The sequence below is a fragment of the Dicentrarchus labrax genome, unplaced genomic scaffold, assembly GCF_905237075.1.
Source record: "Dicentrarchus labrax unplaced genomic scaffold, dlabrax2021, whole genome shotgun sequence".
NCBI classification, from domain to species: domain Eukaryota; kingdom Metazoa; phylum Chordata; class Actinopteri; family Moronidae; genus Dicentrarchus; species Dicentrarchus labrax.
In genome coordinates, this window is record NW_026136721.1 from 33095946 (window position 1) to 33113773 (window position 17828).

The following is a 17828-nucleotide window of genomic DNA, read 5'->3' on the forward strand; positions in this document are numbered from 1 at the left end:
TTGTGCACAAAACGAGTGTGAGTGTTCACTTAACATCTCAGTGAGTATAGCGTCCCAGGTTTTTAACAGTTCCATTATCCATAACTTGCTTTGACATATAGGGTCCCTATTACCTATGCTTTATCTCGCTCTATGAAGATATCATTTATATTAGCATATCCTAAGAGGGCAGAAGTACATTAACTAATATGTTTAAGTCATGCTGAACATGTGAAATAAAATCTTAGAAAAATTATTTTGAAAAAAACTATTTTACCTGTTAGAGAGAAATAAAAAATGATTGTGAGAAAAAAAAATCACTTGCCTTTCAGGGCTTCCATACTTAAACCCTTAAAACATAACTGGTAAAACAAATTACATACTGATGCCACATAAACTAATCTCTGCATCCCATTACTGTATATTCATTAACGAACAGTCATAGGATTTATAATGAAAGATACATCTTTGAAATTCTTTTGGCATTTACTGTTTGCTCACGTATATCATGATAGAAATAATGAATAGAATGAGCTTTAACCCTGGTAGTCGTGGTGCTATGTGAGACCCTTTGAGCAATGCATGATTATTTGTTCCCTTATAAACACCATGCACACACTTAAGCGAATAATGAGCGATGTTCCCCACATGGTGAGGAGAAAACTGTAGCCTCATCCCCATATACACCCTTATTCAGTTATCCACTGTTAATCAGCACAAACAAATAAATCAGATTGATCACTGTCTTGATGTCTTGCCCTCTAGGAAAGCAAAGTGAGACAGATGATGATGTAGCAGATGGTAGAAATGCACTCAGATATATCAGCGTTACCTTAGGCAGACCCTCCACACTGTGCTCATTCATTTCACTGCTGCATGTCTGATGCTGCTTACAGGAAGACACTAACTGGAAAATGGCCACGTGTTTTACCAAAATTGTGTCAGCTGTGAAGAATAACATTTTCTCTGCAGACATTTTACTTGAGGAAATATCTTTAATTTTAATATCACAACAAATACATACGTTTTCTAATAACGTTTACTCAAATACAACATTGTTCAGCTCCCTGCTCATAGAAAAACTACATTCCTGATCCTTACGTTTTATCATTGTTCATCACTCTTAAAACAGCAGTTGTAAAACATTCTGAAAGTTGAGTTTGCACTCAAGGACAAATATCATTATTTGAAGCTGCACAAGACACCTGTATATATTGCTCGCCCCAAATGGGCAGTAAGATGTAGTCTGGTGTGCAGGAATTTTGGCACATAAGATAAAACTAGTAGGCTGCTCCTGGTCTTACGTCTAAGCTAACAGGGTGAATATACAGTGTGTGAACAGGGGCAGTCCGTTGCATGCACAGTAATAGCGTCTATAATGCACTTTAAAAATCAGTCTCAGAGTATGCTGTACAGAAAGGTTTGCTACCGTTTTCTTATAACTGCAAAAGCATTATTTTTTTGAAACTAGTGGAATCTAGTTGTAGTTTCCTATTAGAAACATAACAGAACTTTCAAATCATCTTCTTTTAACCCCAGGGTCAGCAGTCTGAATCTCTTTCTCTCTTCTTTCTCGTCCTACAAGAACCTGAAACAATGAAGACCACATGAATCTGTATCACAGATCACACACAGAATGAAATTCAGTGCATGTAGGACATTTAAGAAAATTCATTTCTACTTCGACGTTAAGAACAAAAGCAATTCTTTCTCTCAGCAAAGAAATGATCGTTTTGTAATTTCTCTGTAAAATGTCTTTGTATCCTGTCATATTGAAATGCCAGCGGGATGTATTCAGTTCTGCAATTATTATGGTAATTTAAAAAAAGAAAAGAGCTCAGAATTAGGTCCTTTTTTCTTTGGTGTTTTTTAGTTGCTAATGTATCTCCTGCAGACAAAAGGGTTGAATTGGTGTCTGTCAAATTATTGCAGTATTTTCTAGTGCACTGCATTACGTATCTGTCCTCCTCCTGGCAAATTGGACACCTGCCCTGAAGGCTTAGAAATAATTATCCAAGTGCTGTAATAGGGAACTTCCACATATTATACTTTGTGAAATAATTTAAGAAGAATCTGCCTTTATTCTCTGTGTATTATTATCAGACTCTCTCTCTGCAACTGATTCTCTTTGACTTGCATTCTTTCTCTTCCTCCTGTTGTGAAACTCTATGTTTGGTAAAGAAGAAGTCTTTGAATTATCTATTACTGATGAGCTGCACTGTATGTGATCAAGATTCCTCATAAGTTGTGTGTGATGAATTCACACGTAAGATCCAGGAAAAGCACATGAATTAATCATTGTGACCCCTCACATTCTCCCTCACTTGTTCACTACAGCTTTCAATTGTTCCTTTCTTCTCTGTCTTCCTTTGATCCTTCTCCTCCTCTCTCGCTGTGTTTACTGCAGACTTACCATTTACAGCAGTGAGCATGGCTTCTTCTTGACCTTGGTGGGCTGAGGACAGAGCACGGCCCGGATGGCCTCATCAAACACAGTCTTCAGGCCACGCTGGGTCAAAGCTGAGCACTCCAGGTACTTCACTGCATCTATATAAAAACAATTGTAAACAGAAAAATACATATGAATACAACTACACATAGAAACATAATTACTAAGGAGAGTAGGGCAAAGTGAAAAAGCTGAATTTATAAGTCTGTACACTAACACTGTGTATGTATCAAGTATGTAAACAACACTTTTTAAACCATATTTGTAAGGAAATACTATATACGGGACATCCCATAGAGTTGGAATAATGAACAAAACCATGAATCTGGCTGTGCGGTTATCAATTATTCCAACAGTAGAGGCGAACATGAAGTTTGGAAGAAGAATAGGAATAAGAATAGAATCTTAATTTGATGGATTTCAATATTAGGAGATTTTCATGCCACATCTGAGACATTTTCTATGCATAGGTTTTCTGGCTGCAAAGTAAAGATTTCCCCTTTTATATTTTTATTACATCATGTATTTTATCTGAGAACAATGCAAGAACTCATGGATTGCAACTCTTTGTAGCAGAATAATCCAGCCAAAACATCCAAAAAAGATGGTATTTATTAAAATAGAAATTAAATATCAATGTTCTAAATTAATGGCTGTATGGCAAAACATAACATGATAGGATCAAAATGTTTTTTAAAGAATATATGTAAAAGGTGTCTTAAACAACCAGATGCGCTAGTTGCCTTTCAAAAGCATGATATCAGACATTTCTGTCTTAGCCAGATTACCAGTTGGAAACCGTCAAAGGAATACAAACAATATTAATTCCTGTCATTAAAAGGCCCAGCCTAGATTACTTTGGCCCATCTAACATTGAAATCCTGGCACCGTGCCGAATCTGTCTGTTTAGCTGCTAAATGTGCCCTTTTGTTCATAAGCTACACTAACTTTGTTAGGCCAGGGCTACATTAGCAAATACACTTGATCTGCGTTAGATGGTCAAAAGGGTTAAAGGTTTTTTTTATCTCTAAAAACTGATGACACTAGTGTTTTACGACTGTATAACATCACATAGGCTACTTCCATCTGTCAGAGAGGATGATTGTTGGCCATTATCAATCTAACCATTCAGGCTTTTACTCTCAGTGAATTCAATTTATCACCACAGTAATGGCAGCAATCGCTGAGAGCACAACACATAAATCAACCGACATCATAGCAAACTATAATACATTGGCCATATTTTCATTTCTATAGCAACGTAGCCCATTGATATCGCTTACTGAGTGGTAGGTGTTTGCTTTGTTTCAAGCCTTCATCAGCCAAAGAGGCTACACATTTCTGCCATACAAGACCTGAAAGAACCCTGTGAGTGCTACTCACCTATCTCCTTAGCCAGAGCCAGGCCCTGAGGGTAGGTGATTGGTGCCAGCTTCTTTTCCTTCAGCTTCTCAATGGTATCCTTCTCATCCCTCAGATCCAGCTTGGTGCCCACCAGGATGATGGGTGTGGAAGGGCAATGGTGGCGAACCTCGGGGTACCACTGGCAGAGGGCAGAGTCAAAGGCAAACAAAGTGAGAAAGGGGAAGACACAAAGAGAAGGTATGTGATGAAGAAAACGACAGGGGGCGAAGGGAGACGAGAGGAGGTTGGAGGCCAGGAGGTACAAAAAAGTGGATGAAGGAGTCAGTCTGCTTTTTTAAATTGTCATGAATTACATTTCAAAAGGCAAATGGCATGCTGTAGGTATGGAAAATGTGAATAATATATGGTTGTGGTTAGGTGTAGGCTTTTTAGCTGAAGTTTCAGCCCCAACTTCCAAATAATTTCATAACATGAGCAAGGTTTTCATCTTCAGACCTGTCCTGGCTGCTTTCTCTTTTACAATTTCTCTCAAAATTCTTGCCTTTGCTCGTTCTCTCACACAGGCGCCCACTATATTGCCTTCTTTTCCTCATGCCTTTCCCTCTGATCTCTCATTTGCGTCTCCATTCTCACATTATATCTCCCTTTCCCACTTTTTTTTCTTGCTTTCTCACTCTACTCTATGCCTCTTCTATCCTCTCTCCATCCATTTTTCTCAGGAAGGAAACGAGAGATGCTATCTGTTAAAGAATACCATAGACTCTGTTAGCACGCACAGGCCAGTGATAGTTGTAGTTTTTGATTGGCAAATCCAGCGTGCTTAGTGGAGAAGTCTGCTCATAAGCCAGTCAGTTGACATGTGGGGATTACGGGTATTACCTGATGAATCATACTGCTGCTTCTTTGAGTCAATTCTTTTTAAATGTCTCACCATGTATAGCTGAAATTTCAGTCCACTGTGTAATACAATATTATGGACCTGAGTCTCCTTCTCCCTTACCAGTTTTATCTTCTAAAGTCTCATTAAAATACATTTAAATTAAATTCTGAAACGCTATCTTGGTCACAGCCAATAGGGAAATTCTCTAGTAGAAGTTTTTAAACTTTACTTAACAAGTGAGTATTTCTTGAACTCTGCATGTTGTTTTTTTAGCAGCACCACTACACATTATACTATATTCTTTTTTTAAAACTTGTTTTAAACTTTAAACTTAAGAGTTAAGAAAAAATTAAGCACTTGAAAGCAAAGTTTTAAATTTTGACCTGGTAAAATCAGAGAATAATAAATGTGCATTCAAAGGATTTGGTCCCTACTATGTAAAAACAGTATTAACATAGATGCTATGTAATTGTAATGGTCGTCATTCAGGCATTCAACTTGGACTGTCAATTAACTTAAGACTTGACTGTGACTTGTCATGAATGACTAAAGACTTGACTTAGAATAGTCTCTGATGATTTTAGTCTTGACCTGGACTTGCCCCCAAATACCACTTCTCTGAAGAACACAGTGACTATATGCAATATTTCACTGTTAGCCACAGTGAAGCGACACTGCACTCGTCGGTACTGATCACAAGGTTGTCCAGTAAATCCGTTGCCTGGTATGAGATGACAGCTCTAATTTTCTTCTTATACCATAAAACTGTTATTAACCCCTACACTAACCTTTTGAACCAGTCGATTGTGAGTCTTGTAATGCAGCACAGAGTAAATGCGGTCTGATTGGAGATGGATGGACATTGAGCGAACAGGATGCTAGTCGATCTATACTGCACTACTTCAATATGCTTTGATTTGCTCGAAATGTAGCTGCTCAGGTGCCTTGCTGTCAATAGGTGTCAACCTCTACTCACAAAAACATTTGTTTTATGAAAGCGATGAAGGGAGGAATGTGAAGATATAAACAGGTTAAACAGTGCCAGTCAAAACTTCTAGCCTTTGTGTGCCTGTCATAATCATACATGCGCAAAATACATTCAAGTCTCATTTCAACCACATACAGGTAATGTGGTTATTTGTACCCAAGGCAAAACACAATTATAAATTATTAAGCCTTCTTTCCACAACTGAAATTTAAATTTATAGAATCCACATTTTTTCCATCAACTGGTCTTTCTTTTTAATTTCCCTCCATACCCACTAATCTTGCAAGCACCCCCTTTATAGTACAACTCAAGTCCCATGTTACTATGGTGACTCAGGATTCAAAATGAAACACTAGGCAGAGAGGAATCATACAAAAACAAAACTAATCAATATTCCTAATGTTATTTCCTTTGTTATGTTGTATTGATGTTATAGGATATAGTGTTGAAGAGGTTTTGTGAGAGGTTGAATTTGAAAAGCTCCTGAAAGGCTCTATTTTTGTTGAACTCGGTGGTTGAACTACTCATCCTTGCGTCATTGTAGCGCAGGAAATGGATAATGTATGAACGTAGAAAGCACTTGATATGAGTGTGCTGAACATAAAACGTTTTATCTCACAGTGCTACACATACAATCTGGTGTTCTTTTCAATGTGTTGAGATTGAAGGACTCCTTGATTTACCCCTCATCACCCTGAATAGAAATAAACAGGATTAGAATATGAATGAAGGGATATATGTATATCTAAGGTATAGACCTGAAACTCTTCGATTTCCAGTGTGTAATATTTAGGAAAATGTATTGGCAGAAATGGAATATACCAATCACAGGAATGTTTCATTAGCGTATAATCATCTGAATATAAGAATTGTTATGTTTTGGTTATCTCAGAACAAGCCATGTTTATCAACATTGGCTAAAATGAACCATTAATACAACTTTAAATCAATCAATAAATCAATATAAATGTTACATTCAAGCATTAATATGCATTTTATACACTGCATGTTTTTTAAATTGCTGGATTTCCTTGTTTTTGTATTTTTCTCTAACCATAGTTAGCCGTTAAAGCCGATGTTACAGAACATTCTCTCAACTGCACTACTACATATAACGAAACAAAACATTTAAGAAATAAAGAAAATTTAACTAAAACTATATTTAAAGCTTTGAGTGATATATCACAGGACTCTGCAAATTGATTGTCTAAGTGAACTTAGTGGGAGCCAGTGGCTGCCTGTGGTTCTGCAGACAGGAGAAATTTAGAACGTGACCATTTGACATTTCGTCTGACAGAAAATGAGATTCTGGGCTCTTAAAGATAATTGGAATCTACTAATTTAAAAGTCCAGTGTGTAAGATTTAAGAGGATCTATTGGCGGAAAGGCAGAAAAATATTCATAGGTATGTTTTCATTAGTGTATAATCACCTGGACATAAGATGTTTTTTTTTTACCTTACAATGAGTTATTTTTATCTCTTTTATCTCTCTTTTTCCTTGCAACTGTTGCCAAGTGTTTGCTCATGGTGGGAATTGTTGTGTCTTTATAATTTTATAAGGAGTACAGTCCTAGACCTGCTCTGTTTGAAAAGTGTCCTGATAACTTTTTTTTTATGATTTGGCACTATACAAATAACACTGAATAGAATTGAATTAATCAGTGTCATGCATGTAAATGTATTTTACACAAAAATTATTATATCCTGGTGTTTTGATCAGTTTTTCACCACTACTACTTCATTTAACAAACTAAAATATAATATATATTAATAAATAAATAAATATACATAATGACACATACAAATTTCATAATGATGTACCACAGAGACAAGACTCACCTTAGCTCTAACGTTCTCATACGACGCTGGGCTAACCAAGGAGAAACAGATCAGGAAAACATCCTAGATGGATAGACAATGAGATGAGAGAGAGAGAGAAAATTAGATGGCAGATCATACTGCAACATTTCTCTAACAAAAGCTATAAAGCACAATCCATAAAGTAAAGAGATGTCATTCTTTTTATTGTATTGGCATTTTGGTTTCAAAATAAAATAAAAGCGACTTGTAATATACTGTCAGTGGGTTTCAGGTCATTGTATTGACAAAATATTACTGTTCAGAGGCAAATGGTGTCAGTGTTAGGGTACAAGTGTAAGTGTCACAACACCAACACAATAATCTTAGATTTTACATTAATTTTCGCCAGTGCCAGTCACAATATAGATGTTTTTATATCTATAAGGGTATAAATGTATTATATTGCATTTTTGCATATTACACAACATTTGTTTTGTTCCATTTAATAATTGTATTACACACGTTATTTTATAAGGTGAACAATATTTTTTAGGTATTTCTCTGTATATTTTTTCTATCTTAAAAATGGTGGTTTTCACAAATGAAGCAGCTTCCTCTTTCTTTTTTCTTACTCTTCCTCACCTTTTATTTTAATGAGATGTAGCTCAATCAGGCTTTGGTATTGCCTATGGATCTGGCAGTTGTAATCTCAACTCTCCCGGGTTTCACAGTGGGAGACAAAGTGGATTTTATCTTTTATAATGAACTCTCTCTCTCTCTCTGTGTGTGTGTGTGTGTGTGTGTGATGATATACCGTCTGTGGGTAGGACAGTGGGCGGAGCCTGTCGTAGTCTTCCTGTCCAGCTGTATCCCAGAGGCCCAGATTGACTGGCTTGCTGTCCACCATGACATTAGCTGAGTAGTTGTCAAATCTGTGTGTGGGGGGGGGGTATAGATCAGTGATCAATCAATTAGTCAGTGAGCCGGTCTTTCTTTTTATTGATTCTTTAAATAATCAATCATTTGATTTATAAATGCCATAGAAATGCCATCAAGCCAAGGTAGGGCCGCATAATTAAACATAAGTCATACGAGACCTGAAAAGATAAGCTTTTTTTGAAAGAAAACATAGAAAAGGAAGTTTATTAGGGCATACTGAACAGAGTTTGGGATGACCACTAATAATACTGACAACTCTTTTGTTTATATAGCTTTAAAAGGGGCTTTGAGGTCAGAAAAATATGTTGTTTAACACATTAATTGGCTCATTAAACCTAAAGGAGTAGTAAAGTACTAGTTGTTGCCCAGTTAATGAGCAGTCCGTGGACTGTAACGATTACAGGCATTTTTATTCCCTCGCTGTGTTTGTTTGCCATAAAAATAGGCTACATAATATCTTTGGCCTCTGTTGTTAAAACACCTGTGTTTAAGGAAATAACCAGTGGTACTCTACTTGAGTAAATTTTCATTTACTCAGGTTAAGAGAAATACAGTGTTAATGTACTTTACTTGAGTATCTCTATTTTATGCTACTTTATAGCTTGCTTCTATATATTGTACTTTTTACTTTGCTATATTTGTCTGAAAACCATAGTTACAAGTCATGTTGCAGATTATAATGTTAAATACATGTTATCAGTTTATAAGTATGGTACATTCTTATAGATTAAACTACCCAACAGTGTATAACGTAGTAAAAATGATCTCCACCTCAACCAAAATGCTGCTTATATGTCAATACAACATTAGTGATATTACAATAGATACACAATACAATATAAGACTTTCCAAGGGACTACTCTGCCCAATGAGTACTTTTATGTTCTATGCTTTAAGTATAATATAGTATAATCTGCTGATAATACTTTTACTTGTACTTCACAGTCAAGCACAAACTTCTACTTCACAGTATTTATTCTTTAATTGATACTTAGTATTGCTACTTTCACTGAAGTAAAAGTATATGAGTAGGCTACTTCTTTCACCACTGTACAGAGCCGCTGCAATCTTCTATGTTGTAATATTTAGGCAGCACTGCACCCGTGTGGTCACTTTAGAACACTACAGTCTCATCATCAGCTTTGGGAGTCACTTTCTTTAACTTCCTGTAGGTGCACAAACAACATGCACAATCACAAACTAGCTTCAACACTAAAGAGCAATGAGTGCCTCCCATTGATTGTAAAACAACAAGGCATTGGTACAGACTTGGGTCATCTCATTGATCAATTCATGGTTCCCTTTTGCAACTTTGACGGAGATACACAACTCTGTTTTAGCAACATCCTGCTTCCTTGTCATGTATTTGGTCATATTCATCTGATGCCATCTGCCAGAGGCTTTAAATAAAGAGATAATATCATACCACCCTCTCTAGCCTCTCTTCACTTGTTACCAGTCAGTTTTAGAGTTGAGTTTAATATTTTACTGTTGTTTTACTCTTAAAGGACTTAATTGGCATTTTTTTCCTAAATTTCAGTTAAAGACTAAAGAGGACACTTAAACAAATATATTTTATTATTTTTCAGCTTTTCTATATGTTTTGTCTGTTTTATTAGTCTCATTCTTCAGTTATATCTTGTAGATCTGATATGTTTTAACCCTTCCTGTGTAAAGCACTTTTTAACTTTGTTTTGAAAGTTATAATATTGATTAGGTTTATTACTTTAATTATTAAATAATAATAATCAAATTAAATATAAAACCAGTGCCTTGCTCACAAGCACTGCAACATTAATTGTTGGACCAAAGGAGAAAGTTTGTTTTCGTTTTTTGCTTCTCTGTTTACCTGTCAACCTTTTTACCAAGAAAGTGTTTTAGGAAGAAGTGTGCTTTATTAACTGCTGCCAGCCCAAACCTGTCAATGTTAACACGATCACATATCTGCAGATGTGCTGATGTATGTGTGTGTGTGTGTGTGTGTGTGTGTATAAGCAAATTTGACTATCACAATCACATATTACAATAGTGTTCATACAGGAAGGTGCAGCATGTTTGTTTACCTGCAGCCTACATGCAATTAACGGTATGTTTTTCATGTACCTTCAGAGAGAGAGAGAGAGAAAGAGAGAGAGCACGTGTCTGCGTGCTTCATACTCACACAGTAGGAATGTACTCCCCGGGGAAGGCATTGGTTGTGTAGCTGATGAGAAGACATGTTTTTCCCACAGCTCTATATCACACAAGTAAAAACACATACAGTGAGACATTAACATTGACACATTTCAGGCTTTAAAAAACGGAAAAGACTGCAGAAAGACTGCAGGTAGGCAGGGCTTTATCGGCCGACATTAGCTCTAGCAAATTCCATACTACATACTAACCTAAACTAAACAACAGTATGTACAATACATTCATTTTCACAGTTTACCTCTTTTTAGTTAGAGTTATTATACCAAAAATCAGCATACTGTTACTTAACTAACAGTTATTGTATACATTTTATACATATGTACAGTAATTGACATGCGTTCACAAAGGGGGAAGGTCTTTTATCTATATTTGTTGTTTTTTGGGTCAAGTTGTTTCACTACCAGCTATACATTTTTTTTTCTCAGCTGTGAACAACTCCTTCATTTTCTTTGTGCAATGTGTTGTATATCATCAGCACACACAAAAATAACATCCTTGGGTGTTTAATTCTGTGTGAACTCAAAACCTGGTTAGATTTTGTGTGTAGAGCGGAATTAGGACACAGTTATAGAACGGAAGGGGATGAGAGATGAGTGAGTTTGATCTTGAGTGCAATCATCACATGTACAGTATCACAAGTTCTACTCAGTATTAGTTTTAATATCATATTTTATAATTCAGACAAATGCATTAGTCTCAATAACATTGCAGGAGAGCACTGAGTGCGTTGTCTCAACATCCACAGGGATAACGGCTGCATGCAGGAGATGATCCAACAAGTATCAACCGGCCCTGTTCTTATTTTGTTCCAAAGATTTTTCCTGTCAACACTAAAACTCGTGCCCTGTTTTCACCAAGGCATTGAAACATTCTGGATAAATCTGATTGATAAGAAGTTATGAGGAGTTGCATAACCTTTGTTGCTTTAATGAATCAGAAATAGCAAAGCAGGGAAAGAGCCTGTCATGAAACTAGGTGATCTGTACCTAAGAGACCAAAGGTTTTACCTGAGGTGTGTCTATGAGGATGATATTTAGGCCCAAATTCTTCTGTATATAGTAACAAGATATGAAACAGCTTCTTTTCTAAGTTATGTTATGCTATTACAATTACAAGTAAATCTCACCCTTTTGCTCACATAATGGCTGTAAGCACAAAGCAGACGTGCCCTAGCAAATCCAGATTCTGCCCAATTTTCTAGCAGCCCATCAGCTCATCACCTACAATTACAATCACTAGTTCTCCACCACCGCCCTTTAAAGCTGGAGGGTATAAAGACTGGAAGCCAACGCTTTATACACAAGCATAAGATGACACTGATTTACACTTCTCACTCGTTTGAAGTGGGAGGGGCTTTATTGGAAAAGATGAGGTCACATATTCCCACCTACCAATCAGAATTCAGCAATAGATGAATCTGATGACAGCTCATGGGTTATTTGCTCTGGTTGCCAGAAGATGCCACTGTCAATCAAATGTAATTAAATCAGAGAAACCCAGCGCTGAATTTATAAATAACGAAGGAATAAACTTTATAGCTTAGCCATGCAGCCAGCTTTTCTATTAGCAGACTCTGGGGAGTGTTTACACTGCTAGCAGAGGAGGTTTCCATGCCCAGAATGGGCACCAGAACCGGAACCAGGCTCAGTATCCTCCCAGTGAACATTGCCAGACTTGGACCGAACACAGCAGAGCGATGAAGCCCAGTAATGCAGGGTGATTTACTGTGGCTCTCACTAGGACTAGACAAAAGACATGGCTGGGGGTTACAGCAAGAAAAGCACATTGGTGTTGTTGGACTGAGGGAAGACTGGACAGTGACTCACTATGACCTGAGGTACAAAGTGCTATTAGGAGACAGGACAGGCCAAAGCTAGCTAGTGAGCACACTAACTTCAGTAGATATCTCTGCAAACAAGTTTTGCATTGGAAACAGTGGATGGTATTTCTCAGTTGTTATTCTGACAGGTAGGTACGTATATAAGAGGGGGGACTGTAACATTTCCCTGGTGAATAATGGTCCTTAGTTGTTGTTTGGCTTTGGTTGTTCTCAGTTAAAACTCCATCCACAGATGCAGACTGTAGGATGCGGTGAAAAGCTCTGGAAAAGGCTGGTAAGTGGACCCTGAGCTGAGATATTTTGTAATACAAAGACAACATTTTCTTTTCTTATCTTGCTTTTCATATCTACAACATCAACAGCACCAGCTTATGAAAGGTGGAGTTATGAGGTAGCAGTCAATTCAGAATCACAGCTATCAGTGATGCATGATTCAGGCATCCTCATCATCAGGCAATGACGCAGAGGGGTTTTCCACTGCTGAAGCTCTTTTTTTAAATATTAGGTTAGAAACCCTTTTTCAGAGATCAGCTCAGAAAGGGGGTGCGAGAGGAACAGCCTAAGTATATTAGTTCAGCTCAGACATCCATTGTTTGGAACTAGTATTCAGGGGGCTATTTGCCTGCACAGTGTACTTTTTGAAAGCTCAAAAAAGAAAAAGCCCACTATTATATTATATTGTAGCGCTCCCAATGAATAGTGCATGATTGGAATGGGAAATGGGAAAGCTACGTTACACATAAATGCAAAGGTAAGCAGCAGAATGGGAAAGTGTTCAAAACTAGACATATTTACTGAGGCCATAATAAATTACAACCAGACATAAATGATTTGGAGATACATGGTTATTTTGGGCCACAGGTTCAAAAACAACCCCCCAAAAAAGTGTAGTGAGTATATGTTTCTGTACTCTGACACCAATAACATGGTGTGACTTTATAAAGTAAGTTGGGGGTGTTGGGACTTCACGCCTATCACAGACACATACAAAAAATTACCATCTGGTGTTTAGCCAAGCAGATAGTTTCAGTTTTATTTCAGTTTTATTAGATTAGGTTCTTTACATTGCCCTCAGAAATGACCTGAAGAAGTAGTTTTAATAACTTAATAACACAATCAAATGCGATCCATCTATGTGGCTCTGCGTTTGTCAGTGATGGCACAACATTGATTTTATAAGTGTCCGAAATCTGTCCAAAATCTACTGCTAACAGCTGTTAGTGTTATTTCAGACACAGCCGAGCACAAAAATGTAAATTTCTCTCCACCCTATTGTTCTGGGGTAGCGGCAGAACCATTAACTAGACTCAGCGAAGGATATTCTGATACAACAAAGTTGTCTGAATGAATAGATACCCCTAGATAACTGAGAAAAAATATCTTTCTGTGCTGTGGGTGGACTGACCCTTTAAAGAGAAGTTGACAAACCAACTTTTGACTTTATGAACTGATACAGGGTCTGCATTTCATATGCTGGCATTTTTAAGAAGGCCAACTCAGGAACAAAATGACTCAGAAGTGGAATGAGCAGCCCAGCTGTCAACTACCGGCTGTGTGTGTGAGTGAGAGAGTACTTCTATCTTTGTGAGGGCCAGTTTGAGTTGTAGAAGTTGAGTTTAATGCCATGTTGTCAGGTCGTAACTTCTCCAAAAGGCAGTTTGAGGAGTCAGACTTGGTTTTACGGTTAAGAATAAGGTTTAGTAGAAATGTAAAGGTTGGGGTTAGGCATGTTACGTGATGGTTAAAGTTAGGATTACGGGTTGAAGAGTGTGGTGTCGTCAGTGAAGGCTCTCACAAGTATAGAAGTGCAAGCATGTGTTTGTTTTGTGGTTGTGTCTGAGTCAAATAGGAACTGATCTGTTTCAGAAGCATCAGTTTGTGCCAAAAACAGGAACCAGCCAAACTGAGCTATCAAGAAGTCTTCGGCCCCTAATCTCGCTCTGTCCCTTTGTTCTTAATCTTATTTTCCATCAACTTTTCTGTTTTCTATGTTTTCAGTATATCTGTAGTTTTTTTACCCTCAAACAGACATTTTGTGTCTCTATCTTAAAGCCTGCTCACGCCAGAAAGTAAAACATTATGAAATAATATCGAATTAAATGGTGCTAGAGGCTTGGTGACTACTTGCAGGGCCAATTGGTAAATCACAGCTGGCGAGCTAAGCGCTAACATGCTAGTCAGTTACAGTAGCTCTCAGGATTGTATGTTACCTTATAGCTCTCTGAGCTAGCAGTCAGCTAGCTCGCTTGCTAACTCTGTTGCTCACTGGACAATATGTTCACACAGTTTATTTATAAAAAACGTACAGGCCTATCATATGTGTGAACCATTCTTCACATGTGGAGCTGTTTATAGGCTGCTCCCAGCCTTTAAGGTTATTATAATAATATTCTGCTCTGTCATTAGCTGATATATTTACTGTATCATATATATATATATATATATATATATATATATATATATATTTACATCAGCTTGTTCCTACTCTTTATAGAATCTGTATGACATTTCACACTGAGTGAAATAAACCCACGACTCCATGCTTTTTACAGCTGAATCATTCCAGTGAGTTAAAATATTCATATTCAAATAGTCGTCTTGCTCATGATTGTATACATATTTTACTTCAATTCAGGCAGCCATATTTGGAATTTTAGGAATGTTATGGATCTCCACTAGAATTTGAAATACTGTAAAGTTCTGTGGGTTTCAGTAATGTTTGGTTGTCTGATTTTACACAGTACGACCAATGTTGTCACACAATTCCACTGATCAGTCGATGGCGGTAATACGCCAATATATGCTCCAATGCACCAGCAAAGACAGGGAAGAAACTGCAAACCAGTAAACATAGGCTCGATTTAAACAGAGCTACTTTTAAAATAAAAAACTGGCTTCCCAAATGTTTATGAGGAAGGAAATACACACACCATACGTTTGTTAGACCTCAAGGATACACCTAATGTGCTTTGGTAAATACCACTGAATGTAAACAACTTATGGAATACTCCCCTTTAAGAAGTTGTAGAATTGTATGTTTAATGCTGTATAAATGTATATTAAGATGGACATTTTAATTTCTACTAAACTCTAGTGAAACTGCCCACCCATCCAACAGGCCAACACTATAATAGGGTTATATATGAGAAATATATTAGCTTGTATGTACACAGTGACTTGCTGAGAGACAGCAAACTTCCCTTCAACCTGAGACCAACTTCCTCTTCTCGCCGTTACTGGAACCTTTAAATCTAATTTTTGACATCTGACTTTAGTCCTATACATAGACAAACAGACATGTGTTCACACATCACACAGACAATGGGACTACTGTGTTTCTTTTTAAAAGACTGTACTGGCTCCACAAGCTCCACCACCTGCACAGTGTTCATCTTCTGTGAAACTGGTGGCGCCCCAAGCTCAAACTGCTGCTACATGCAGCAGAGGATTTTTGCAGAGGTTGCAACGTTGAGTGGATCAAAAAATAGAAAGTCATGGCAGAAATTACTCACACCACCACTAGCTTCAACAGCTTCTCATCTGTCGTAAGGCCAGTATACCAAAACTCCCTCAGCCTCGCTGTTTGGCGTATCTGAAAAGGATCTTTCAGACGTATCAACAGGGGTATTCCACACTTTTTGCAATTTAGCAAAACAAACAAATCAGTACTTTCTGCAGCGATTGACCAGGTGTTCACAGGTATATAACTGTGCAGGTCTCTAAGTTGTCCACACATGATTTTCTTCACATTCCTCACATTACTTCATCCAGTGTTTATGTTCTCTGCTTGCCTTTGTATTGTAAAAAGAGAGTATGACTGCAATCTGCATCAACTTCTGGACAGTAGCCATGACAGATGCTGTTATTAAATACATAAATAAATAAAAATCCATGGCATGAGGATGTTCACATTCATCCACCTTAACCTCCCTTCTCCATTTGCAGAGTTTGTGGCTCTATAACAGTATCACACTACCTCCCCTCCTCCACCACTCCCTGCTCTAGGCTCCAATCTCATTTTTGAGTGTGTACACCTCCAAATCATAGCTGAAAATCACCAAAGTCAGTCACCATCTATAGACACAGTTTTATTTTGAATGTAGTGTGCTAAAGTAAAGCACAACTACACAAACTGTCTCAGGCATTTACAAACTTCAGTCTCCCCCGGTTCTTCACTGTACAGTTTTGATTCACAGTGTCACTTTCAGCACACACCAGGAAGCTCAATACACGCAAGGCAATGGAGCTACAGTTGCTGTGTGCTACCTGTAAATGTGTTATGTTTTGTAACTTTACTGAACTCTTGCAGCAACTACAGCACTTCCGCTTCACAATTTCCCCCATCATGACAGCCGGCCCTTTCACCCGAACTTCAAGGGTTCTTACCCTTGAAGTTACCCTTGTGTAGAAGTTGTTTTTTTCTAATTTGGTAGAAGACACATTGTCCAAACTTATTCTGAGACAGTGTATTTAATCATTTAAACTGAATAAATTCACCAGTTTTTCTAAAACTGAAGACTTGAAAATGCCCAACTTGAACGAAATACTTGCCTTTATGTGTCCTTCTGTTCTTTTCTTTTCTGTGTCTTATGAGCCACTCTTTTTGGCATTTCTTGGATTTTCATCTACATTAAGCAGTCTGTGCTCTGAGCTTGCAGCATTTTCCTGCATGTTGTGGCCTGTAAGTCCAGCACCCTCACTCTGTATCGGCGCTGTCAAACACACGCCTAAAGACTCACAAGTAACACGGACAGACTGTACTCTTCAACAAGTTTAAGAGTACAGTAGGCTCACATTTTTTAAATAAACGCCATATCAAACAGCCACATCACTGCGGAAGTTGATCAAACTGTCACTCAAGCCTGTTCAGGACATTTGAAAATCTTTGACATTTCTATCAAATAACCCTAAATTATGAGCCTAGGGCCAAAAGTCCCCATCATGCATCAGCTGGGTTAACATGTCTTGATCCAGTAAGTTGAGGCAACTCAAGTTAAAACAATGTAGGTAAAGTAAAATAATGGCGTACCCATCTCCCACGACCACACATTTGATAGCCTGCATCCTGTTCCGCTCCGCTTCGTCTGTGCTCTTCACTCTGACAGGAACAGACTCAGAGAGGAAGGTTCAGAGACGCAGATCAGCATGCAACTACAGGAAATTGTTACACACCTCCCTCACTCCCCTCCCTTTGCTGTCTTTTTTCTTTTTCAGTCTCTCTTCCTTCATTTTTGCACCAACCTTCCGGTTGTTTTTTTCTTCTTCTAAACAACAGAACTTATGCAAGCAGTGTTCAAATGGTATAAAATACACATGTGATTACTAATGTGGAAAAAGACGCCATTGTAATGGGTAAAAAGAGCTGTGAAATGGCCGTGGAGAGTTTTGAAAGGG

General features: G+C 37.7%; 1 protein-coding gene across 2 annotated transcripts; it reads right to left on the minus strand.

Annotated features, from left to right (window-relative positions):
- Positions 1-954: 954 nt before the first annotated feature.
- On the minus strand, positions 955-17624 carry rac2 (Rac family small GTPase 2). Of its 2 annotated transcripts, XM_051384419.1 has the most exons (7): positions 17464-17624; positions 10563-10634; positions 8277-8394; positions 7502-7564; positions 3812-3971; positions 2393-2526; positions 955-1567 (listed from the first exon to the last, which is right to left on the minus strand). In XM_051384419.1, exons 1-6 carry the CDS (start codon positions 17496-17498, stop codon positions 2396-2398), a joined length of 579 nt encoding a protein of 192 aa, XP_051240379.1. In that variant the 5' UTR covers positions 17499-17624; the 3' UTR covers positions 955-1567; positions 2393-2395. The 2 variants fall into 2 exon arrangements, with proteins under 2 accessions (XP_051240379.1, XP_051240380.1); XM_051384420.1 differs by lacking the exon at positions 955-1567 and having other exon boundaries at positions 2466-2526; positions 3808-3971.
- Between the last annotated feature and the right edge of the window lie 204 nt (positions 17625-17828).